Source organism: Rosa rugosa, chromosome 4 (assembly GCF_958449725.1).
Source record: "Rosa rugosa chromosome 4, drRosRugo1.1, whole genome shotgun sequence".
Lineage (NCBI taxonomy): Eukaryota > Viridiplantae > Streptophyta > Magnoliopsida > Rosales > Rosaceae > Rosa > Rosa rugosa.
The window spans coordinates 54,140,470-54,163,971 of NC_084823.1; the positions used below are offsets into that span (position 1 = coordinate 54,140,470).

Sequence of the window (23,502 nt, forward strand, 5' to 3'; positions counted from 1 at the left end):
TGCTGATGGGTATAATCATAACTTGATGCCTTGATAGCGGAAAAATAGGGAAAAAGTTTATGGTATGGAAAAAGACAAAGGATTAAAAACTGATGGAACCAAATTTTAGGACACTGAATTCGGTGTGCCCAGCATTCTATTTGGATTAGCTGAGAAGGGGTGTCTCTCGTGGTTTTTCTTTCTCGTTGTAAAGTTATTTTGTCATAAAAAAAAAAAAAAAAAAACTGATGGAAGATTTTCATATATCATTATCAGCAAGTCTCAGTAGGAACCCAATTGCGTACCTTTGTACAAAGAATCACTTTCTTCCACACAATCTCCTCCTCTGATGCTTCATTTTCAAGTAGATTACTTGTCCATTATAGGGTGAATTTTTTTTTCGTACGTGACTATCAAAAGCCCACAATTTACCCTCTAAGGTCTGTTCTGTCATATGATTTGTCTTTCTGCAAAAGCATGTCCTAAAATCCATTTACTTCCTGTGGCACTGCAAATGCTTTCCTCCAACTTCTTGGCAATAGCCCAGAACATAGTTTTTCTTACTGTCTTAGCTCTCAAATATTCAGAAGATCCTTTTAAGTTTGGAAACCCTAAGGTTTGATCCAAATAGTGAAGGGAGTAAGACATAACATCCTCTTCATTTTTAAGTCTTGCAGCATTTGCAACTGAACAAATTAGATGGACTAAGCTTGTTACTATTATGATGTCATAGTTTGGTGTTTACATAAATAATTTGGAAGGCATGTCATAAAGCATATACACCAAAGGCAAATCAGATATGGACTGATTATAGTGGAAGATCCACACTCTGATCGAGGATATACACCAAGACAAATATATGTATAAAGTTTTCAGAAGCTACAACACAGAAATCGTACCCCCCAACGACGATGCCTTCGTAATTGTGTCCGATCAGCTTCAACCATTCTCACTGGACTGCCGACCCATTCTGAGGATAATCTGTTCAAGTGAAAAAAGCTTTGAACTATCAAACACCATTACCAACTAAGAAAATAACAACAACACCTTGCAGGAGGGGCAAGCAAGACTTACATTGGAAAAGTAAAAGACCTAGAGCTAGTTGTGCTGCTGTTTGATCGGAAAGAGATGCTACCAAAACTTGGTATGGCTCCTGAGTATATTGCTAAATGCCCTGAAACTGATGAACTGGATTCTCTGCAGAGATGATGTTGTGATTGACTTGATTCTGTTACATTATCAGACATCCCATCTTCGGATGAATTCCGAGAATGACACTCTACACTTGGAGGAAATGTCTCCCCTCTTCTTGCATTCTCTAAGGCAGATTTGAGAGAGTTTTTGCTCCGCCTATTGTCATCAATTGCCTCAGTTGAGGATACTACCACTGAATCTGACAAGACTGCCTTAGTTGGATCCTGTAGAATTTGAACACAAATTTAACAAACTAATCCAAATAAGTTATACAAGTATGACTTTCTCCAATCTGCAATCTCCAATATGAATAGGATTAAAATTATATATACGCACTGGAAATCGAGCAGAAAAATTAAGGAGAACAGACAAATGTATATCAAGGCAAATCAATATCATAGATTCATACTTATCTGAAAAAGGAGCAAAAGGGGATATTAATAATCTCCTAATTCTTCAAGGAAGAGCATTGTACTTTAATTATTTACAATTTCACATCAGGAAGCAGTGTTTTAAGCTAAATTTGCTAAGCACCGAGGTGAATTAAACAGCATTTCAATATCTAAATTCTACACATTATCACATAAGAAGTTCCCGAAAAAAGGAAATATCTTTAATGGTGTATAAAAGCATAATCTGTGGAAAGCAAGAATTAGTATCTACCTGTCTAATTTGAAGCAGTGTTTCAGATATGGTCTTCTTGGTTGAATGATCACTTGAAGTATCATCTGTTTCCCCAAAATGCTCTCCATCTTCAATTGTCAAGTCCTCAAAACCACTTCGCTTGCTTACATCGTCCTTGCACACATGCTCGGATATATGTTTCGACACACTTGAATTCAATGACACTAATGAGTCCTGAGATTCAGCAGTTGATTCGCTGCTGCTTTCGGCGTCAGAGCTAATTACCATGCAAGAGACACTATTAAGATTCAAATCACAGTTCTCTTCCAAACATTTATTCTGAGATAGCACTTCACTGTCGATGCAAATGTCCTTAACAAACTCGTGACCACTATCTTGAAGGAAAGCAACCAACTCTGGTAAGTCATGGTCAATAGCAGCCTTCCATTTCTCATCTGGATGTGGACTTTGAACCACCTCGGGATGTTTACTCTTAGGATTGGCCATGAATACATTGTTGTCTTTCAAACTGGTATTCTTTTCTACCTTCAGTCCTTCCATATCTTCAAAGGTTTTGAATTTGAAAGACTTGTAAACAGGCTTGAAAACCAAAGTGGGATGACCATCCATGGATTCCCTGTTTTACAAGTATTCAAACCGAAGAAAAGATTAAAATTGTTTGGCTACAAAATCAGAAACAATTGGATGTAAAATAATCCCAATTTCACTATATGATGATTCAATGTCAGACAACAGCAGAAAAGAAAACATAATGCAAATGAAAAACTGTAAGTGTAGAGCATTCTCCTCACCAGTTTTCAGAGGTATCACAATCTTCCACAACCATCATTTGGGATTGTACTTTCTGAATCTCCAGTTTTGTTCTATCTTTTTTTTATCCAATTTTCCTTTCTCTTTGTTCTTTTTGAATTTGCAAAAATCATTGCACCCTTTGTATGTTTTAATTGAAATTAGATCCTTTAATCCAGGCTATCTAGCCATGAAATCAAATCCCACCATTACTTCTCAATCCAGGAACAAGAACCATTTAGGAAGTGAACATATACTCATTTTGGAAACAAAAGAAAAAATGGTAATTTCCAAACCAATTGGATATGAGCCTTGACCAAAGTCAAATGGAGCCCAATCACAAATTTGAAAATCAATAAATTTTCAGTCAAGAAAAATAGGTGCTCTGAACCTCATACCTTTTTTTTTTTTTTTTTGGTTACAAGAACCCCTCATACCTTTTAATTGGGATTTAAAATAGGAAACAAATAAAACCCCCAAACCATTTTATTTACTTCTGTTCAAAACCCCTAAAACCAAATCTGATACCCTCAGTCTGTTTAATTTAACAATTCAAACCACAGTTTTTATTTTCCTGCATAAGGATTGAAATTACAGAGTAAAGACAGAGACTTTTGGAAACGGTGAAGCATCAAGTACCTAGAAGCTGCATATCCTTATGGAGGAGGTTGATTTCCTTCAATTGAAAAGTGAGATAGGACCTTCATTTAAGACTGTTCTTGCCAAAACAATCCAGATACTTATGAACCCCTGACTCAAGTGACCTGCATTAACAAAAGCATAATGCTTTAGATCAATTAAATATACAAACTTTGAGCGCTTATGAAGCTCTTTCCTTCAATTAAACACTTGTTTCATCTGAGAATCCACATATATAATACAGGTGTAATTTGGAAAGAAGGAAAAACAAGAAGCAAATAAACTCACCAGAGAAACTGCAGATTTTACTGAACATTAATACCCAAAACTCTGGATTTTGCAATAGGAGTGTCCTATAGAGGCCTATAATCATAAGAATTTAGGGTATGATTCTGACTGCAATATGAGATGAAAGGCATCCAAGAACATCTGAACTAGGAATTTTTTTGTTTTTGGTCTAACATCTGAACACAGAAGCAAAAATGCATCAAGTATTGAACTTGTACAGACTTAATTGTGTGACAAACCCGATCAAAGAAACTCACATAAGCATGACATGGAAAATAGTTGAATTTGGGGAATTAGATGACATGTGTGTGTCAAATACAGTTGGGGTTATAATTATAGTTTTAGGTGGTATAATTATGTTTAGGTAAGCAAGCACATCAGATCAAAACCATGATTCTTCTGCCAATTCATTGTCTTCAATGAACCAGGTAAAAGTAATTCCAGACTCAGATTTCACCATTTTCCCAAATCCCAACAAAATTACTCGGGAGATATATGAGTTACCTCTCTATCAGTCCAGAAGAACCTAAACCAAGTTCTTGAGTATCACCTGCTTTACATGTTCAGTGAAAAACCCAGACACGTCTTAAGTATGAAGAAATAGAAGAGATTGAGAATACAAAGAGGGTGGGTGTCTGGATGATGTAGTTTATATAAAGCATGTAGAGAAAGCTAACTGACCCATGAAGGTTGATAGCAATAAAAGGACAGTTCAGAGCATTGAAGACTCATGAAGGAGGTACTAGTGAAGCTTTAGTAACTGTACTGTCACTTCATCAAATGCCAACACAAATCTTCTAGGTTATGTCTCCTTTGGCATCTCCTTTTCATTTCTGTTTGGGACAGTCCATCTGTCATGCTAAATTTTAGCAATCTCCTTTAATTTATCTTTAATTACTCTACAGCACCCATAAAAGAAAAAAATAAAAAATGGAATGACTCTCATTCACTCCTCTTTTCCTGGTTTTCAAGGAGATTGTTATGGGTTAGACCGTTAGAGCCTTAGAGGAAACATTTATACATAGAAGATCGAGTACATTGTATTTGAAATTTGAAAAGTGAAAACAAATAAAAAATTGAATGGAAGTAAAATGATTTATCATTCATTATACTTTGCACTAGTTATGTCTAGAAATAACCTTTTACCACAACTATGGGAGATTACAAAGGCTACAACCGATCTAAAGTCGATCAAGGTTTCTTTGTAATTCATTTTCTCAAGCAAAAATAAAGATACATTCCTGCGATTTTAAGACCTTACTAGATCAAGCTTGAGGGATTCGAAGATCCCTCATATTACCTTTTGATCCTCAATTATTCAAAATAAATACAATCTAAAACAGAGAATGCAAAACTAGAAATCAAATGTAGGAAAGAAAAAACCCCTATCCCACTCTTACACAACCCTAGAACAAAGCTATTATCTTGACAAGTTTTGATGCCTAAGACCTTCATGGTGTACATCTCCGCTTCCAACACATCAAAAAACTTCAACCTAGGGCAATGTCGGGGTCAACCCAAAACAAACCCACCAAGAGAGCCAGCCCAAACCCAGCCCAAGTCATAGAGAGGAGGATAATGGGTTAGAACCAAAAGCCCAGCCCACTTCGCTCCCCCTGCAAACCCTGGCCAACAAGAACTATAGACCTACAGCGAGGTCATTGGGGCCACCTACAACCACCAAATCAGTCAGGTGACCTCCATAGCCGAGAAGCCAGGGTGGCCATCCCACCCACCAAACAAGCCGATGCCAAGATGTCACTGCTGCTTCCTATGCAAAGAAAGACGTCGCCTCCTCTACGTTCGAGACCGCTGCCTTTGTCGCTGCGACCTAAATAAACTGAAAGATCACTACCTCCCCGAGACACGCCAAAAGCGAGAGCTCAATTTCAACACGACAAGACTCAATCAACCTACCACCACCTTGACCCTCTGATCACCCAAGCCGCGACGCCAGAGTAGTACCCGTACAATAGGTTGTCGACACCCTACGCAACGGGCAAGCTCCGATCAAGTTGTTGCAGCCGCGACCTACCACGCGCAACACTAGGGTTTGCAGAGAGAAACCCTAGACAATGATATTCTGTGTTGAATGAAAATGAGGAAAATACAATAGTTGTTTTGGAATGTTGTCACTTACAGCCTACAAGCATCAAAAGGATCGGGACGGACCGACTCAAACACGACATGATTAAGAACTTGGTCAGACGTACATAGGGCGAGTTACGAGTAAGATACTAAGATTAAAAATGAACCGGTCCGAGTAGTCAATGAGAATGGGTCTGGCCGGCCAAAGAAAATTGGTCCAATTGACATTTAAATTCAAACCCGAAAGGAAACAAGTGTAAAATTCACATTTAAATTGAGTTAATTGGCAACTATTATTTTTTGTTGGCCTGATTAATTGGCAAGTATATTACTATACACTACACACAGTAACGTGATATTTATAGTCTTTAGGTATAAAAAAAAAAAAAAAAAAACGTGATATTTATGAGAAAATATTTCCGGAAATGAAGCGGTTTTGAAAAAAAGTCACAGTCACACACTCCTCTCCGATTCTCTTCTCCCCGCCCCACTTATCTTGAATTTCAAGCTATACTCTATTACTAGGCAACAAAGACGATGCAGCATTTCCTGGATTTGCAGGACAACCCGACCCATTTCGCTGACCCGAAATGGGAATCCAACTCGTCTCCGACTCACCACCACCACCTGACTCAGTCCTCCTCCGCCGCCAACGCCAACCTCGATCGCGTCCTCTTCCAAGACCTCGTCGAGATCGTCCCTCTCGTCCAGTCCCTCATCGTAAGCCCACCAAAATCCAGCTCTCAATTTCTCAAAATTTAAGCTTTGATCTCTAATTTTCAGTCTGGTAATTCAGGATCGGAAAGCCAGCAGCTCATTCACGCGCCGCGGTTCGGTCACCTACACCAAGACGCCTTCCAGAGACTCCTTATCCAAAAAAGTAAGATTTTTTTTTTTTTTTTTTTTGGTTTTTAAAGTTTTGAATTTTGAGTCTTTTGTTCAAATAATCATTTGCTTTGTTAGCTAATTTGGATTAGTGAGCTGGAAATTTTGGTGCTTTCTCAGTGATTTGGAGCTTGTAAAGTTAATGTGCTTGTTCTGTAACTGTAGTGAATCAATTTGTAGTAAAAAAAGTGTATTGGCAGCAATGGGCATGATGTTTTGATCATCACTTACTCTCTTTAGCAAGGACTGAAATGGCTACTTTTCGTTAGTTTCGGATCTTTTAGTTTTCGTTTGAATTTCTATTAGTAATCAGCATTGTAGTTGTGGCTAGTAATATGTGCATGATTTACCAAATAGGTGCCGAACAGGAATGGGGCTCAATCCATGCCGGCAAGAAAGAAGAGGGAGAGTGCTAGCAATAACCCGGATGCTGACAGCGTTTTAAGTTTTTCCTCAAGGGCTTCGGCGGCAGAAAAGGAGGACGAAGAGTTGGATGCGTTAAGGGTTCAGTTGGAGGATCTGCAGAGGAAATTGTTGGAGAAAGATGAACTTTTGAAGTCGTCGGAGATCTCAAAGAACGAAGTGAGTGCTGTTCAAGCAAAACTTGAGGACCTGAAGCGCCAAGCTGCGCAAAAGGATTCTGTAATCAAGGCATCTCAGCTACAACTATCTGATGCAAAGGTATCTATGCATTCTTAAAATGGAACAGAATCCAGGGTTCTCTGCCTGTTTCTTTCTCTCTTAGACACACAGGCAATTCTTTTGGCGAATCTATTATTGACATATGTCTTTTGGCACAGATCAAGCTTGCAGATAAGCAAGCTGCTTTGGAAAAGTTACAGTGGGAAGCTATGACATCAAACAAGAGTGCAGAGAAGCTCCAAGGAGAGCTAGACTCTTTGCGAGGAGACATTTCCACAATTATGATCCTATTCGAAGGCTTGGTGAAAACTGATTCTACTGCATCCGCTGAAGATTATGATATTTCACCTTGTACTGTGGATCATCTCCCATATATTGTAAGCTCATGACCCCTTCTCTTCTACATGGTTCTTTATATTCCTATATCCTCGCATTTAGACTTTTGTATTAGTACCGTATATGTATCAAAGTGTTGAGAAGTTTGAGGCCATGGTTATCCTATTTTCATTATTAATAATTCGTTGAGAACTGTTTGTGGGCATCTGAATCCCTTGCAATTGAAAGATCCTTCCTTTAATGAACAGGACGATTGGGATGAGACGCAGATGCAGAGAATGGAAGCTGCTAGAAAAGCTTACGAAGCTGCTGTTGTTGCTGCAAAAGAAAGGCAAGATGAAGAATCTATTGCTGCTGCAGCCAAAGCAAGGTTACATCTTCAATCGTTTGTTTTGAAAACCTGAAGTTCTGCTGGGGAATTCAAAAGCTCCTATTGAAAGCGCTTGTATGTTAGCTCCACTTTGTTTTCAAAATTAAGAGTTGTACTGGCTTTACACTTGTTTGTTAGCAATATGTTATTTATATTCGACATAGTAGAGTTTGAATTCCTGTTGATGATAGTATCTGATTCCTCCCAACATTTGTATCCGGCACGGTATATCATCAACACTTGGTTGGCTGGCGCTGTGCGTTACAATGCTGTATCCTAATAGTTTTATATTGTGAATCAACTACTGCTGTACCGATCCATATTCCGAATTGCCAAAGGTCTCGGTGACCTTGTGAAAGTATTAACAACGAAGCAAGTGTCTTTCTGATTTGCTAATCTGAAAGAATGGTGCAGATACTGCAGAACTTGAAAGAAAGAGATACCCTAAACCTAAATTTCAATAACAAGTTTGGCAAAGAAAATTCTAAAATGTTGTTGTAACATGGATATTGAGTGCATCCTTGAGAATAAATGGGCATAACAATTGCCCTTAACCAGAAATACAAATATCATATATCTATCCAAAGAATTTCTCACAAACCCCAGGTTACCATGATCAGAAACTCCGAACAAATCCAGAGTGTGGCAACGAACATCAAACCCATGCTTATGTAATGAGGGTTCCTTGAAGAGTTTTTCATTGTCTCCATAGCCGCAATCATCGTCAGCTGGGAGTAACTTGGGTTCTCCATTGCTACCATCGCGATCGAATTGAGAGATGTAAGACGTACCAGAAGGAGCTATAGTAATGACGCCATGGAAAACGCAAGGCATCGCAAGACGACCAGTGTCATCATAATAGGGTTTTAAGTACAGCTTAAATCCAAACGAAGCACTAGTCAATTTTAAGCTTCATTAAACAGGTAATACAGCTTAAATCACCCCAGTCCACTGCCCTAGTCAGTTTTAAGCTTCATTAAACTGGAGATACAGCTTAAATCCGGAAATGGAGATGATATATAGCAGCTAAATCATGATTGGAAAATATTAGGAACCATTGCTTTCTGTTATTGCTTCTAGTTCTAGACATATATAGTAATTTGTTCACGTTCAATATGCAGCTAGTAAGTTTCAGAATCTACAACACTGAAACTGAAGGCCTATACACCGAGCCTTGTGCTCTCTCAAGTCCAGCTCTTCTGGTTTTGGCAATTGCACAGGACTCCCCGGCCATTCCACAGCCAACCTGTATTCACCGATCCAATCCTATGTTAAGTTGTTAACTCTCTGTCTATAGTCTACATTACTATTAGGAGAAGCAGAAACGAAAAAGCAAAAAAGAAAAAAACTAAGGAATTTGGTATCCATCTCTTTCATGCGTTGAGAGAGATAGACACAGTAGGTATATAAGTCAATAACAGACAAGTATTTCACAAGGAAAGTTTATGCGCCTACATACACAGGGAATGCGAAAGAGCCTGTGCTGTGGTCCGATTGATTAGAGTCACTTGATTCAATAGAGACCTCACCCATGCTACCAGCAGCAGTAGTTGCTTTTGTATCCGAGCATGTGTTCTTTCCGTCTCTACCTTCATTCTTCGAAAAAAAAAGAAAAAGATACACTAATTATTTGGAACATAAGGAAGTTTCTCTTTTGGCAAATGCTGTAACCTTAAGAACATAGAAATTCCATCTAGCTAGATACCTTTTGGTCAAAGATGATAAAATTGCCATCATTTGTGGGGTAAATATTGATTTCACATGCTTTTTCAGTCAACCTCTCCTCATTGCTACACTTTCCAACTGTTTTCGTATTTTGGTCATAATTAAGCTGATTTTATCAATGAAAAGAAAATGATAACTAAAAATTTTCTAATTCAATATGTTCAAAGAAGGAAAAAAACTTTAACAGAACATGGTGCCTAACCTTCCGATTGATCTGCCTCGAGTTTTTTGATGAGGTGCTGTCCCTGCAATTCTGTCCTTCTGGTTTGACATTTTTCTCAACTTCGAATGCTCCATCTTCTTTGAAGCAGAATACTATGTAGTCTTGATCTTCGTCTGCGAAATGTGGCAGATGTCTGCAGCTTGATTCTTCATCACTACTCTGATATCGAACTGGCCTGGAAGTAGTACTACTAATTCTACTAGTACTAGCAATCTCTTTAACCTGTTTGGGATCATGTCTCAGTCGTCTTCGAGCTGATAGGTTCGAATTCTTGTGGCGTGAGGGGGACATGTTCTTGTTCCTAACTCTCTCATTCTCTCCAAAGTCGCGCTGATAATCGAAAGCCATCATGTTTCTCATTGGCAACTGAGGAGTTGTTGTAGCATAACGTCTACGATCATCAACTGCTTCATCATCTGAAAGATTTAACCAAGTGTGCTGTATGTGAAATTAATTGAAGACCAAATGATGGATAAAAATGTTTTCAGAGAGGCTAATATATAATTACCTAGAGGAAACCTGCAAGCCAAGAAGCATGAAGCACAGTCCTTCTTCACTAGCTTTGTTATAGTCCATGGAGTGCACATCTTGATCAGAGAGCTAGAAGAGAGAGAGAGAGAGGCACTAATTATTGGGGGAGAAGAAGAGGCAAAATGAGCATTTTGAATTTGAAAAAGGAAAACAGTACTGTTAAAACCATAATGTGTATAATTAATTTGTCATTCATATATGTTTCTAAAAATATAAAGTGGCGAGAGAAAATTATAGCTGGAATTATAGTAGGCATGGGGAGCCATTCCCCCTAATTATTACCAATAAAAGACAATCAATCCTTAATTACTAAAAACGAAAAACACATGCATTCATGCCTGCCTACAGAAATGATTTGTGTACGATTAATTATTTCTACATTCTAAATAATCTACCATTTTGATTATATATGAATCAAATTGACAATCTATCCACAAAAATCTGAGGGAGTAAATTCAAAAATCTCACCGAAAATATATAATTAGATTCCTTAATAGAGGTAATGTAAAGGGGCTAAACTATTCATTTTGGACCAAAAGAACATGTTGTATTCGTTCATTGTTTTTTTGGACCTAGTTAGGAGTGTCTCGAGTATCTCATCCTAACCTTGTCAATTACAGCAAACGTGAGAATGAGCAAAACAAGTAGCAAGCTTAGTGGGAGGCCTGATGTGCACTTGCACCAACATGAATGGACGACTGGATTGCATTAAGTACACTTTTTGTTTATTAAAAAAATAGTTAATTATAACTATCAAGGATTGAGATAATCTTATAAGTGTTGAGCCACTTGTATCATCAGTGCATAGAATTTTCAGCCTAGTTAGTAGGTTTTCGCTTCCTGAACTTTATGTTTAGATTGTGGATGCATCTTTCTTTTACTCTTCACCATACTTATATCCACGTATTTATCTAAATTATTTTATGATACAATTATTCTATTCTCCGAAAAAGAAGTGATGGGCCTAGTGCCTGCTAGCTTGTTGTTTTAGTTTTGGGCCGCTTGAGTCCCCCTTTTGTAACAAAAAAAAAAAAAAAAAACGTATTGTGCAAGCCTCGACCAACAGTATAAATTCCCTAACCCAAAAAAAAAAAAGAGAGTGAATGAAATCCCCCGCCAAATCCCAGAAACCCTCAGACTGAGAATTCCAGACCTTCTTCTCTCAGTTTGCAATTAGGCGATGGCAGCGAGTCGGATTCAAATCGAGGTCCGTACATTGACCGGCGAAGCGACCACCGTCTCAGCCTCCGTCAACGACGCCGTTTCAGACCTCAAGGTACTTCTCAACCAGTCCTTCCCTCCCGCCACCAACTCTCCCAATTTCCACCTCTTCTTCAAGGTACCAATCCCTCTCTTACTTTCTCTCTTTTCAATTTTGAACTTCTCTGCTTCTCGTTCGCCTTGAAATTATACGAAAATCCAAAATCAAAAGACTCTAAATAGTTGTACATTGATTGCGCTAGGGTTTTAGTTCTTAAATGATTATTGATTTATGCGATTCTGGTGTGTTAGGGTGAGAAGTTGAGGTTGCAGAGTCGAATAGGCACACACGGGATTAAGCCGGGTGAGGTTCTAGTGCTGGTCCCGTTTGTTAAAAAGGTGGCTAATAATCAGAGCCAGAAATGTGATCAATCTGATCCATCGTTGAATACTTCTGCTAATCGCTCCATGTCCAAGTTTGCGTACTCCGCATGGTCTGATATGATGCAGGACTTGTCATATTTGCGTGATGGTTCGAGTGATGGAACCCCGAGTGTGTCTAATATAGGGAGTTTTAGTGTTGGAGATGGAAGTGGAGATTGCTCTCGTGAAGTGAAGCGGAAAAGGGGGTTTGGTTGTGATGAGATGATATTGGATATGTTGTGGGCTAGTAGAAGCAAGAGTGTTCTTGATGAACAGAATTCTAGAAGGTTTGTTGAGCTTTTGGGGTCGGTGAATTGTTTATCGGATCCATATTCTGGGGACTGCATGCTGTGGAGAAGAAAAGCTAGCTTACAAGGCTTTGGCTTGGGGCTGCCTAACGGCAATGGTAATTCATGCTTGTGTCCAGAGTGGTTGAAGAAAATCATGAAGGCGTTTGCTTTCTTAAACATTTTTTCTGCACTTGTTCAACTTCAGCAGGAGAGGACAACCTCAACTCTATTGGAGCAAGCACTGGAACAGCTTGCGACATTTGGAGTTAAACTTGATATGCAGGACATGGAGCATCTTTCGGTTATTTCTCCCAAGGTAATTTATATCATGCAAGTGTTTGGTAACGAGAAGCAATTTTATTGTGTGAAGTATAATTTGAATTTTTGATGATCCAGGTAGTTCTTTTTGTGAAGAAGAATGCAGAGGAGACAAGTTCTGGTAATGCACTTGTTATTATTGAATGCTCGGCAGAACAGAACCATGGAGACAGAAATAATCATGAATCTGGTATTTTGGAAGATCTTTTTTTTTTTTTTTTTCTGTTCTTTTCTTTTCTTTCTGTGCCTTTCTGAGTTGATCCAAGTATATCTCGTTTAACTGGACAATTTCTTATGTGTGGCCTCATGTTTGTTTTCCTAAGCTTGCAAACAGATGGATGTATCAAAGATTGTCAATGAATTGAAGATGCAGGAAAGTTCTTTCAAAAGTAATTTGTGGGAGGCTGTTGAGAGGTTAATGGTATGTCCAAATGTTAGATTGGTACTAGGGATTATTTGTTAGTAAAAGACACTTCTTTAATCAAGCTGTCAAGTATACCTTTTACCCCGCTGTGGCTCTGCAACTGCAGTAACTATGGACATCTTATGCAGTTTATCAAAAGAAATGAGATTTCCTCCTTGGAAGACTTTCTCATTTCTGTGAAGGATTGTGGTGCTGCTGCTGCAAGAGGAAATAAAGTGAATCAAGCAACGAAAAGCCACACAGCTTCAACTACTGATTCAGACAAAAAACACTCTGCAGCTTCAACCTCTCGTTCAGACAAAAAGCGAGCACGATGTCATGTAAGTCTTCATCCTTGGTTTACTTACTCAACTGGATTGTTGTGTTTTGCCTTTATTTCTCATTACTCGCAAGTTCATATGTCATCATATGTCATACTCTATAGGATATAAAAAGAAAACAAAGGTGAATTTGTGGCTTATGTCTCAAGGAATTTATAGGCATCTTGTAATCCTTACTTTGGGAGATCAAAAGACTTTAATTGCAATATTTTGTCTGAGCAGAGAACAGATCCATTGCTACCAGTTGAGATGGTTGAACATCTTAGAAAGAGAATTGGATCAGCAACGAAGGTATTCCCCAATACTTCTATCCTAAATTGTTCAGATTTGGACAGTGAAAAGTGCATTACACAATATCTACATGGTTGCCTAATAAGTGTGGTCTAAGAAAGAGAACAATTATTTTTGAATAAAACTATATGTTCAGACAACATAATTTGCACTACATAATATCTACATGGTTGCCTAATAAGTGTGGTCTAAGAAAGAGAACTACTATTTTCGAATAAAACTATATGTTCAGACAACTTAAGCTAGCAAGCCCATGTGGATGTGCATGCTGTAATTTCTATAAGAATAATTGCATGCAAAGCACTGCTAAGCACTGCACTTTGAACTTGTGGATGCAGATAGTGCATGTCGAAGACATTGGTGCTCGAAATGCTGTTCATGTGGAAGTTCCACAGGAACTATCAGAAAATCCGAGATCTGTACTTCATTCTATTGGAATCACTCAGTTATATAGCCATCAGGTATTGATGCCTTCTAGGTTACTGTCTTTCTGAACAACGCCAGTTTGTTGAGTGTGTTTCATTTTTTTTTTCATGCTCTTCATAGGCAGAGTCGATACAAGCCTCACTAACTGGCAAGAATGTTGTTGTGGCTACAATGACATCCAGTGGGAAATCTCTTTGCTACAATCTACCGGTCATTGAAGCCCTGTCCCAGAGTTCCTCATCATGTGCTCTATACTTATTTCCAACGAAGGTTTGTTGAATCTGTGTCTGCATATTTATGAACGCAAGAACCATCATCTTTGGTATGACTTTTAACAAATAAATTTTTGATAAATCCAAATACAGGCTTTAGCTCAAGATCAACTAAGAGCTTTCTCAGCTATGACCAAAGGATTCAGTGGTAGCTTAAATGTTGGTATATATGATGGTGACACTAATCAGCAGGAAAGGACACGACTGCGTCAAAGTGCTAGACTGGTATTTTAGTAAAATAATAGTTGTTAATAGGTTTCTCAGCTTGCTTCCTCTCCTAACTTTTAGCTTGTATCTTATTTTCTTGAGCACAGCTAATCACAAATCCAGATATGTTGCATGTATCAATCCTGCCACACCACCGAAAATTTGGCCGGATTTTGGCAAATCTTAGGTTGGACTCTAGTCACCTGGTGACTCCTTAAAATATGTGTGTGTATGTATGTTTATTTAACTACTTTAAATCTCTTTACTAGCATTTTTCCACTTTCAATTATGAGCAATATATGGGATTAAATTATTAATTAGTATAATAATGAAATTATTCATACCACAGAGATTGACTTCATATTTATTCACCAGGTATGTAGTGATTGATGAGGCCCATGTTTATAAGGGAGCATTTGGTTGTCACACTGCTCTTATACTTAGGCGACTTCGCCGGCTCTGTTCACATGGTAGATCTTTCCCTTAAATTTTCAAAAAATGAGGATTATTATCAGTACTTCCATTGAAATTGTAAAATTAAAAAACCGCTTGCTTCTATTTTCAGTGTATGGAAGTGATCCTTCTTTTGTGTTTTCTACTGCGACTTCGGCAAATCCTCGTGAGCATTGCATGGTAAAGATTTGTTAGTGTTTATATAGATGTTTTGTCATGATCATGAGGGCATAAATCTACATTATGACTTTTTGTGCACACATGCATTTGTGCCACTTTATGTATCTGCTTCATGTTTTCAATTATCTTGGTCTCTTTCTGATACTATTTATAAGTAATTTGGAACAATGGATTTTTCTTCAGGAACTTGCGAATTTACCAACTCTAGAGTTGATTCAGAATGATGGAAGCCCTGCTGCTAGAAAGCTTTTCATCCTTTGGAATTCTGAGGACAGGTTGACAAAGATAATTGCTTATACGTTATTTGAGAAGTGGTTTTCCGCATCTCTGGAGATCAAAGTTTTTTTTTTTTTTTTTTGAGAATGATCTGGAGATCAAAGTTTGAATACCTGATTTTAAATACCTGCTTGGGAAATCTAAGGGGCATCCTTGGGTGTGGAACATGTGACTGGTAGTCTTAAGTTAGTGGATTTACTACCAAGCTATATCCCTAAGAACTGTTTATAGTTGTTGCTGTAAAAATGACTCTTCTACATGCCTTTCTGTTCCTGTTATAATACAAATGCTGGACTATTAGGGGGGAATAACTTTCTGCTTTCTGTTGTGTTCTCCTTGGCATAGCTTTTTCTAGAGTATTTTCAGGTGGTTTGTGTAAGTTTGGCCTTTGTTAAAGCCGTTCATTTGTACTAGGAAGAACAATTAATACATGTAGTCTAATCCAAATTTAACTAGTGTGAATCTTGGTACTTAAAGAACCTGCTTGATTGGAAATGGAAATGTTAAGATTCATTTCGCTGTTTAATGTGATACCAATGCTTTAATGGAAAGCTTAAATACTGGTACGGTGTGGTATTAAGCTCCAAACCAGTATTCAAGCTCTTTTTCTTTTTGTGAAAATTCAGCATGAGGTGTGGTCTTGGAGCTTGAATACTGATGCTTTAAGTAATCTTGACAGCGCAATTGAGGATATATCATTCCTCTTTGCTGAAATGGTCCAGCATGGACTACGGTGCATTGCATTTTGCAAAACACGCAAGCTTTGTGAACTTGTTTTTTGCTATACGTAAGTCTCATCAATTTCTTGGATTACGTACTTCACTGCTATACTATATTATGGCCTTGGAGCCTCAGACTTTTGTTATTTCTCTGTTTTAATGATAAAAGAGTATGTAGAGAAGAAAAAGATGAACAGATATGTTAATAGAATTGTTCATTGTGGTAGGCGTGAAATTCTTCAGGAGACAGCACCCCATCTGGCAGAGTCTATATGTTCTTATCGTGCTGGTTACATTGCTGAGGTTAGTAGGCAATTGGACTGCATTATGCTCTCTCTCTCTCTCCCTCTCCAGAGTTTGATTTATAGTAAAGATAGATTTTGAAGGAAGAGTGGCCTGAAAGGATGTGAGTGTCTTTATGTGAGAGTATGCCTTTTCTGTTTGATAGTTTATACATTGTTTTAACTGACGATTAGTGAGTGTATAGTGTCGATATCTTGCTATTTGATTTTGACTGATGGTAATTGGTTTGACATTGCTTAACTGGTGGAGCAGGATAGGAGAAGAATAGAGAGTGATTTATTTAATGGGAAACTTTCTGGTATTGCTGCAACAAATGCCCTTGAATTGGGTATTGATGTTGGACACATTGATGTAACTCTTCATTTAGGTTTTCCCGGAAGTATTGCTAGGTAAGTGCCAAGTCATTTCTGTTTCGACCAGTGCTGAAACTTATTGCTTAATTGTTTCAATTCATAATTCTTCTCTCTCTTTGGTATATGCTTATAGCTTGTGGCAACAAGCTGGCAGAGCCGGAAGGAGAGAGAGACCTTCTCTTGCTGTATATGTTGCATCCGAAGGGCCCCTTGACCAATATTTTATGAAACATCCAAATAAACTTTTTGGAAGCCCAATTGAGTGCTGTCATGTTGATGCTAAGAACCAACAGGTTTAAAATTTTCTACTATTACATCTTCATTCGTTTATAATTTGTGTCTAAAGAATAGGCAAGGATGACTTGATTTTTGATACCTTATTCTTTGTAGGTTCTTGAACAGCATTTGCCTTGTGCTGCTCTTGAACACCCACTGAGCTTGTTTTATGATGAGAAGTTTTTCGGTTCTGGTTTAAACAGTGCCATAATGTCTCTTAAAAGTAGAGGACATCTGAGTTATGATCCATCATGTGATTCTTCTGCTAAAATCTGGAACTATATTGGGTATGAGGTATGATCCTTGCATTACCGAAGTTTAATCTCACTGTTCTTTCCATTTCTAATTTCTCTTGTAGCATGCTGTTCTGAGTTCTCTATAAGGAGTGTATATTCAACAACCACAAGTTTGATTACCGATTTAACATTTACTCTGCATTTTTCTTTCCAGAAAATGCCTTCACATTCAGTTAGTATTCGATCAATTGAAAGAGAGAGATACAAAGTTATGGACCATCAAGAGAAAGAAATCGAAGAGATTGAGGAAAGCAAGGCTTTCTTTCAGGTAAATTTCAATATTTTTTTTCAGGTAAAGCAACTGTATTTGTTACCATGTTCTTTCAGGCTTTCTTTGTGGTTGCCTCCTAGTTGAAAATGTGTGAAGTACTTTGGACACTGTTCTTTATCATATCTGTCTATTTTTCATTGAGTTTATTTTCCCATTTTGTCTCTTTATCATTTAGTACTTATCATATATTGATTCAGGTATATGAAGGTGCTGTTTATTTGAACCAAGGAAAGACATACCTGGTCACAAGCTTAGATTTATCTAGAAAGATTGCTTGCTGCCAAAAAGCTGATGTAAATTATTATACGAAACCCCGTGATCGCACAGATATTCATGTAGTTGGTGGTAATGTGGTATGTGAGGCTCTAAACATTTGTTCTCTTGTTCATTCTGTGCCTTTCCATAATCTGGTAGTTGTACATGCATGATGGTCCTATTTCTCATAGTTTGGATAAGAATTGAGGTACGGATTGTTTTTTTTCCTCTGTCCTTGTTTTTTAAAGAATGCTTACCTGCTGTAGGCTTATCCAGCTCCAGCTAAGCTTTCGAACCAGTTCTCCAGAACAACTGCCCGAGCAGATCCTTGCAGAGTAACAACTACATGGTTTGGATTCTATCGTGTACATAAAGGAAGCAACGTGATATTTGATAGAGTTAACCTTGCACTTCCTAAATATACGTATGCGTCACAGGTAGACCTGAGTACATATAACATTGTGAATAACTCGATGATTGTGTTTTTTTAACCTTGACTTGTTGTTTGGCTGTTCTGTGTATATAATCTATTTCTTCTTTTCATAAAAACAGGCAGTTTGGGTTCCGGTTCCACGATCAATAATTAAAGCAGTGGAGAGTAAACAACTTGAATACCGTGCAGGGCTGCATGCTGCATCACATGCTGTTCTGCACGTTGTGCCTCTGTGGGTTACTGATACTTGTGATTATCTTATAATGACTCCATCAGCTTTATATTTTCTCAGTAAATTTATGCAGTTACTTTCAAAGCTGGTGTACTGCATGAATTGTTTATTTTATCTTTAGTCTCTTAGAAGGTAAAAGTAATGATCCTTACAGTTCCAATGTTTGTGGGTCTGACCTCGTTATGATGCTTTGAAATGCAGACGAATCATTTGCAACTTATCTGACTTGGCTCCAGAGTGTGCGGACCCTCATGACAGCAGATATTTTCCGGAGAGGATTCTATTATACGATCAGCATCCTGGAGGGACTGGTGTCTGTGTACAGGTAAATGTGATGATACTAAATAATGGCAAGGATACCATATATGATCAATTCTCCGGTTATGCTGGACTGTTCAGCAATCACCATGGATGCTGTGATGTCGATTATTCTACAAGTATATGAGGACATCAATGTCCATGATGACTCTTCATTGAAATGAACATACTCGGGCGTGTTACAGGTTCATCCATTTTTTATGGAGCTCTTGGGTACTGCTCTGGAACTCCTAACATCTTGCCACTGCAGAGAATATAACGGTTGCCCTAATTGCATTCAGGTCAGTCTCACATTCTCTATATTCACCTTAATCTCTCTCCCTCAAACATGAAGCAACTTTTATCATTTTTGCATGTTGCAGAGTTTTTGTTGCAAGTCATATAATGAGGTCTTACACAAGGATGCAGCAATTATGATCATTAAGGTCTGGACTCCAAACTTGTATATCCAAATTTCTTTGTGCTAGTTTGTTTTCCATCCTTGCATCACTGACTAGTTTTGTTATACATTAGGGTGTTCTGGACGCGAATAAATCTTCTGACTCTTCCGGATCTTGAGTGAAGCAACTAGAAAAGAAGAGAGAGATTTGATTCCCTCAAAATGTGGAAACTTGGGTGGGGGGAACAGAGGGAGGAATGACGCTTCACCCTGCCTGAGTTGCATTGATATTCTTTACAGTGAGGGAGTTTAGTAGCCCCGAATCCCAGCATACAAGGGTTGTGCTTATTCATAGACTTGTATAATAAGCCATGAGCATTGTTTAAAGATCTTAATCGTAGTTTTGAAGTGGGCTAAGTGTGCAGTTTATCCCTTTTTCTTTTTGAAGTAAAAACCATCCTTAAGGGGCCAAGTGCTTTGTACAAATGATTGAATTGTTTGGAGCATGAGGGCGGTGAGGGGATGGTTAAGACAATCTAGCAGAAAAAAAATCAAAGCTCCTCACTCTACCTCTTCTGCTTCCCCTCACTTCTGTTCAAATGTTAGACTTCAAATCCAAATACAGGAGGAAGTATCACCAGCTGCTGATGCATGGTTCGAAACCGAAGAAAATACTGCAAGAACATCCAATTACCACTTTACCAGGGAATGTTATAGCTATGTGAAAGTGAAGCTAAAATAAAACTGATCGATATGAAAAATATAAATAAATGGCCCATACAGGTCTCGAACCTGTGACCTTCGCGTTATTAGCACGACGCTCTAACCAGCTGAGCTAATAGGCCAACTTGCTTGTTTTGTTTAAAATATAATATATATTACTAGTAGAAATTAGTATGACAAAATTTGAAAAAGTCGGTCAAAATGAAAATGAAGAAACATGTTGAATGTAATTTAGGAAGAAAGAGACAGATCGAAGTGGAGATGACTAAACTTGTGCCACTTTGGCCGTAACGACTGACTCCCAAGTCCCAATCATGCAGGTGATGTTCCACAATACCCCCATACCTCCACCTACTACTTCAGTCAACTGAATCTCATCACAGAGAGTTGAAAGTTGAAACAGAATCTCAGAGCAGATAGTGAGTGATCGACAGAGAGATGGGGTGGGCCATCGCACTCCACGGCGGCGCCGGTGACATCCCGCTCTCTCTTCAGCCGGAGCGCCGCCAGCCTCGCGAGGCCGCCCTCCGCCACTGCCTCCAGATCGGCGTCGAAGCTCTCAAGGCCAACAAGCCTCCTCTCGACGTCGTCGAGCTTGTGGTAACTCTTCAATCTCTCCACCAAGCTCTAATTTTTCTTCGTCTTTCTTGATCACTTGTGAAATTTCCATGTGTATAATTAGGTTCGTGAGCTGGAGAATATTCCGGTGTTCAACGCCGGAAAGGGGTCTGTGTTGACCAGCAGCGGCACGGTGGAGATGGAAGCTTGTATTATGGACGGCACTAAGAGATGTGGAGCTGTTTCTGGCCTCACTACTGTAGTCAATCCCATATCTTTGGCCAGATTGGTCATGGAGAACACTCCTCATATCTATCTTGCTTTTGATGGAGCTGAGGCCTTTGCTAGGGAACAAGTTAGTCACTAATTTTACTTCCATCTTACGAGTTTTACTGAACCGGTAACAAGCCTGGAGCTTCTTATTGAGATTGGAAGTGCTTGTTGTATAGGCAGTTAGACGCGACGCTATGATGAAAACAAAGGAGGCCTATTATATATGTTTTGGTGTTCGCATTGGTTGTAGCAGTTGGTTTGATGTTGTATGTGATTCTTGGTATTGGATTTGTTGTATAATGATGGATTGCTGATTTTGCAGGGCGTTGAGTGTGTAGATGCGAATAGCTTCATTACCCCGGAGAATGTTGAGAGGCTAAAACAGGCAAAAGAGGCCAACAGAGTGCAGGTAGACTAGTAACTCTCCTCTCTTGCTCCTCCCAACTTAGCTAGGAGAGTATTTTGTAATTGAATTACCGCACTCAAAGGGGCATGTCTGTGTAGTGTAAATGTTTGCTTGTGAAGTTGAATTAACGCATATGAGTTACTTTTGTCACAAATGTACAGATTGATTATACACAACCGATTAAGAAAGATGTGAAGGAAAAAGAAACACCAGAAGCTGATGGTGATAGCCAGCTTGGAACTGTTGGATGTGTGGCTGTTGATGATCTTGGGAATTTAGCTTCTGCAACTTCAACAGGCGGATTAGTCAACAAGATGGTTGGCCGGATTGGGGACACACCTATTATCGGTGCAGGGACGTATGCCAACAATCTCTGTGCAGTTTCTGCCACTGGCAAAGGTGAAGCAATAATCCGGAGTACAGCTGCGAGGGATGTGGCAGCTCTTATGGAGTACAAAGGTGTTTCTCTCAAAGAGGCTGCAGCTTATGTTGTGGAGGAGAGCACTCCAAAAGGCAATGTAGGCTTGGTTGCTGTATCTGCCAAAGGAGAAGTCACAATGCCTTTCAATACAACAGGGATGTTTCGAGCTTGCGCTACTGAGGATGGGTATTGGGAGATTGGAATATGGCCTTCTGATGTGCAAAAATGAGTTGTTTGGGTCAGCTTAGTTTTAAGTCAAGAATCTACTCGGATGATTTGCATACTTGATCTATCCAGAATTGATTCTGTCATATTAAAAATAAAACAGAATTGATTCTGTGCTCTAATATATAATATCAATGTATGCGGTTTCATGAGTTATGATCAATCTGATAATTTGCATATGTAACTCTTTCCAAATTGTTTTCCAAGATCAAATTTCAACTTCATGAATTTCACAAGAGTACGGGATTGAGTTGAAATGGCAAATGGGGTATTAAAAGAACTTGACTGATCGTGATGCCTTTTGGGCTATACTTGCATCAATATTGACAACTCTTTTAGATTATGATCCGTGTATTGAAAAAAATAATACTTCAACTAAAATTTAGACTACTCGTCCAACTATTGATTAGAAATCCTCATAAAGTCTTCACTTTAAAGCCCTTACTTGAGACTTTGTAATGATTTAAAATTTTAGAATTATCAAGATGCCATTCTTGTATAATTCCTAAATAATACTAATTCTTAAAATGAGCAGAGAAGTAAAAGCCCCTCTGTCATTTTTCATCAAATGTGCTCTTTCATCTTTTTTACAGAAAACTTAAAAAATGGGGCGTTTCTTCTTCCTGTTATCTTAAAATGTCATTTATCTTCCCTTACCTTATCTATTATTACACATGGAAACATTTATCTTATCTTATATCTACTATTAAAAATAGAATTATTTGAGATCACCGCTTCATCATACTTTTTATCCAAACTACCATTCATATTACAAATCACCATAAGAAAATACAAAAGCATAAATATAGAAAGAAACATTGCGCAAGAGAAACAATTAATCCTTCATGATTGTGAATTTGTGAATGCAGTGGCTCACAAAAAATCCTGATGATTGTGTTCCCTTCCTAGAGTCACAAGTTCACAGCAAAGATAACCCAATCGCCTACCTAGAATCTCTTCCCTCACCTAGATTGCTTGCAACCCACATTTCATACTCATCATTACCAGACTCCATTTTGAATACTTTGGGTACACGGATTGTGTGCATTGCAAGGAACCCTAAAGACGTTCTTGTTTCTCAATGGAAATTTACACAGAAAAATAGGACCAAAAAAAATTCAAATGGCCAACTTGTGACACCTCTTCCTATACAAGAGGCATTTGAGTTGTTTTGTAAAGGGGAAGCGTCTAATGGACCCTTTTGGGATATGTTCTGTTATTGGGAAGCAAGCAAGGAAAACCCAAATAAGGTCTTATTTTTGAAGTATGAGACTATGAGGATATGAAGGACACAGAAAAATGCGTACAGAGGTTGGCAGAGTTCATGCATCATCCATTTTCGTTAGAAGAAGGGAGACTCGGTGTTGTTCAAGAAGTAATAAATTTGTGCAGTTTCGAGAATTTGAAAAATTTGGAGCTGAACGAACAAAAGTGGGACTGTCAATTTAACCTCTACGACGGTACTCGATAACGATATCTTCTTCCAAAAAGGCCAGGTTGGGGACTCCAAAAACCACCCAACACCTGAGATGCTCCAGCATCTTGACAAAATCACAGAGCACAAGTTGGGCAGTGCTGGTTTTAGAGCTTTTCTGTAGTATAACAAAGCTTTCAATGTGAAACTTATGGTACCAGTGAATGCAATAA

At 38.4% G+C, this 23,502-nt stretch overlaps 5 protein-coding genes, 1 non-coding gene and 1 pseudogene across 9 annotated transcripts; 4 read left to right on the plus strand and 3 right to left on the minus strand.

Annotated features, from left to right (window-relative positions):
- Positions 1-679: 679 nt before the first annotated feature.
- On the minus strand, positions 680-4,190 carry LOC133706746 (uncharacterized). 3 transcript variants are annotated; one of them, XM_062132286.1, is made up of 6 exons: positions 4,039-4,190; positions 3,535-3,609; positions 3,247-3,371; positions 1,837-2,434; positions 1,054-1,397; positions 680-960 (listed from the first exon to the last, which is right to left on the minus strand). In XM_062132286.1, the coding sequence occupies exons 4-6, from the start codon at positions 2,425-2,427 to the stop codon at positions 852-854; spliced, it is 1,044 nt and encodes a 347-aa protein (XP_061988270.1). In that variant the 5' UTR covers positions 2,428-2,434; positions 3,247-3,371; positions 3,535-3,609; positions 4,039-4,190; the 3' UTR covers positions 680-851. The 3 variants fall into 3 exon arrangements, with proteins under 3 accessions (XP_061988270.1, XP_061988269.1, XP_061988271.1); XM_062132285.1 differs by having other exon boundaries at positions 3,535-3,710; positions 4,039-4,189; XM_062132287.1 differs by lacking the exon at positions 3,535-3,609 and having other exon boundaries at positions 4,039-4,187.
- Positions 4,191-6,044: 1,854 nt separating this feature from the next.
- Positions 6,045-8,043, plus strand: LOC133743519 (protein MICROTUBULE BINDING PROTEIN 2C). The gene is made up of 5 exons (XM_062171490.1): positions 6,045-6,342; positions 6,419-6,502; positions 6,865-7,188; positions 7,308-7,526; positions 7,734-8,043. The coding sequence occupies exons 1-5, from the start codon at positions 6,160-6,162 to the stop codon at positions 7,887-7,889; spliced, it is 966 nt and encodes a 321-aa protein (XP_062027474.1). The 5' UTR covers positions 6,045-6,159; the 3' UTR covers positions 7,890-8,043.
- A 274-nt stretch (positions 8,044-8,317) lies between these two features.
- LOC133707004 (protein BREAKING OF ASYMMETRY IN THE STOMATAL LINEAGE) lies at positions 8,318-10,418 on the minus strand. Of its 2 annotated transcripts, XM_062132550.1 has the most exons (5): positions 10,312-10,418; positions 9,783-10,219; positions 9,561-9,686; positions 9,315-9,451; positions 8,318-9,101 (listed from the first exon to the last, which is right to left on the minus strand). In XM_062132550.1, the coding sequence occupies exons 1-5, from the start codon at positions 10,388-10,390 to the stop codon at positions 8,987-8,989; spliced, it is 894 nt and encodes a 297-aa protein (XP_061988534.1). In that variant the 5' UTR covers positions 10,391-10,418; the 3' UTR covers positions 8,318-8,986. The 2 variants fall into 2 exon arrangements, with proteins under 2 accessions (XP_061988534.1, XP_061988533.1); XM_062132549.1 differs by lacking the exon at positions 9,561-9,686.
- Positions 10,419-11,435: 1,017 nt separating this feature from the next.
- LOC133746446 (uncharacterized) lies at positions 11,436-19,658 on the plus strand. The gene is made up of 26 exons (XM_062174630.1): positions 11,436-11,673; positions 11,847-12,563; positions 12,644-12,755; positions 12,889-12,986; positions 13,118-13,309; positions 13,532-13,600; positions 13,939-14,061; positions 14,147-14,296; positions 14,392-14,523; positions 14,613-14,692; positions 14,881-14,975; positions 15,071-15,138; positions 15,322-15,413; positions 16,094-16,201; positions 16,361-16,436; positions 16,689-16,825; positions 16,923-17,082; positions 17,180-17,359; positions 17,516-17,629; positions 17,830-17,985; positions 18,154-18,324; positions 18,440-18,552; positions 18,754-18,877; positions 19,056-19,151; positions 19,233-19,295; positions 19,384-19,658. Exons 1-26 carry the CDS (start codon positions 11,515-11,517, stop codon positions 19,426-19,428), a joined length of 3,630 nt encoding a protein of 1,209 aa, XP_062030614.1. The 5' UTR covers positions 11,436-11,514; the 3' UTR covers positions 19,429-19,658.
- Positions 19,659-20,020: 362 nt separating this feature from the next.
- TRNAI-AAU (transfer RNA isoleucine (anticodon AAU)) lies at positions 20,021-20,094 on the minus strand. Its single transcript has one exon. It is a non-coding gene; the product is annotated as a tRNA-Ile (tRNA).
- Positions 20,095-20,252: 158 nt separating this feature from the next.
- LOC133743322 (isoaspartyl peptidase/L-asparaginase 1) lies at positions 20,253-22,034 on the plus strand. The gene is made up of 4 exons (XM_062171205.1): positions 20,253-20,572; positions 20,655-20,885; positions 21,126-21,212; positions 21,371-22,034. The coding sequence occupies exons 1-4, from the start codon at positions 20,411-20,413 to the stop codon at positions 21,857-21,859; spliced, it is 969 nt and encodes a 322-aa protein (XP_062027189.1). The 5' UTR covers positions 20,253-20,410; the 3' UTR covers positions 21,860-22,034.
- A 77-nt stretch (positions 22,035-22,111) lies between these two features.
- LOC133745040 (cytosolic sulfotransferase 18-like) lies at positions 22,112-23,471 on the plus strand (annotated as a pseudogene).
- Positions 23,472-23,502: the final 31 nt, after the last annotated feature.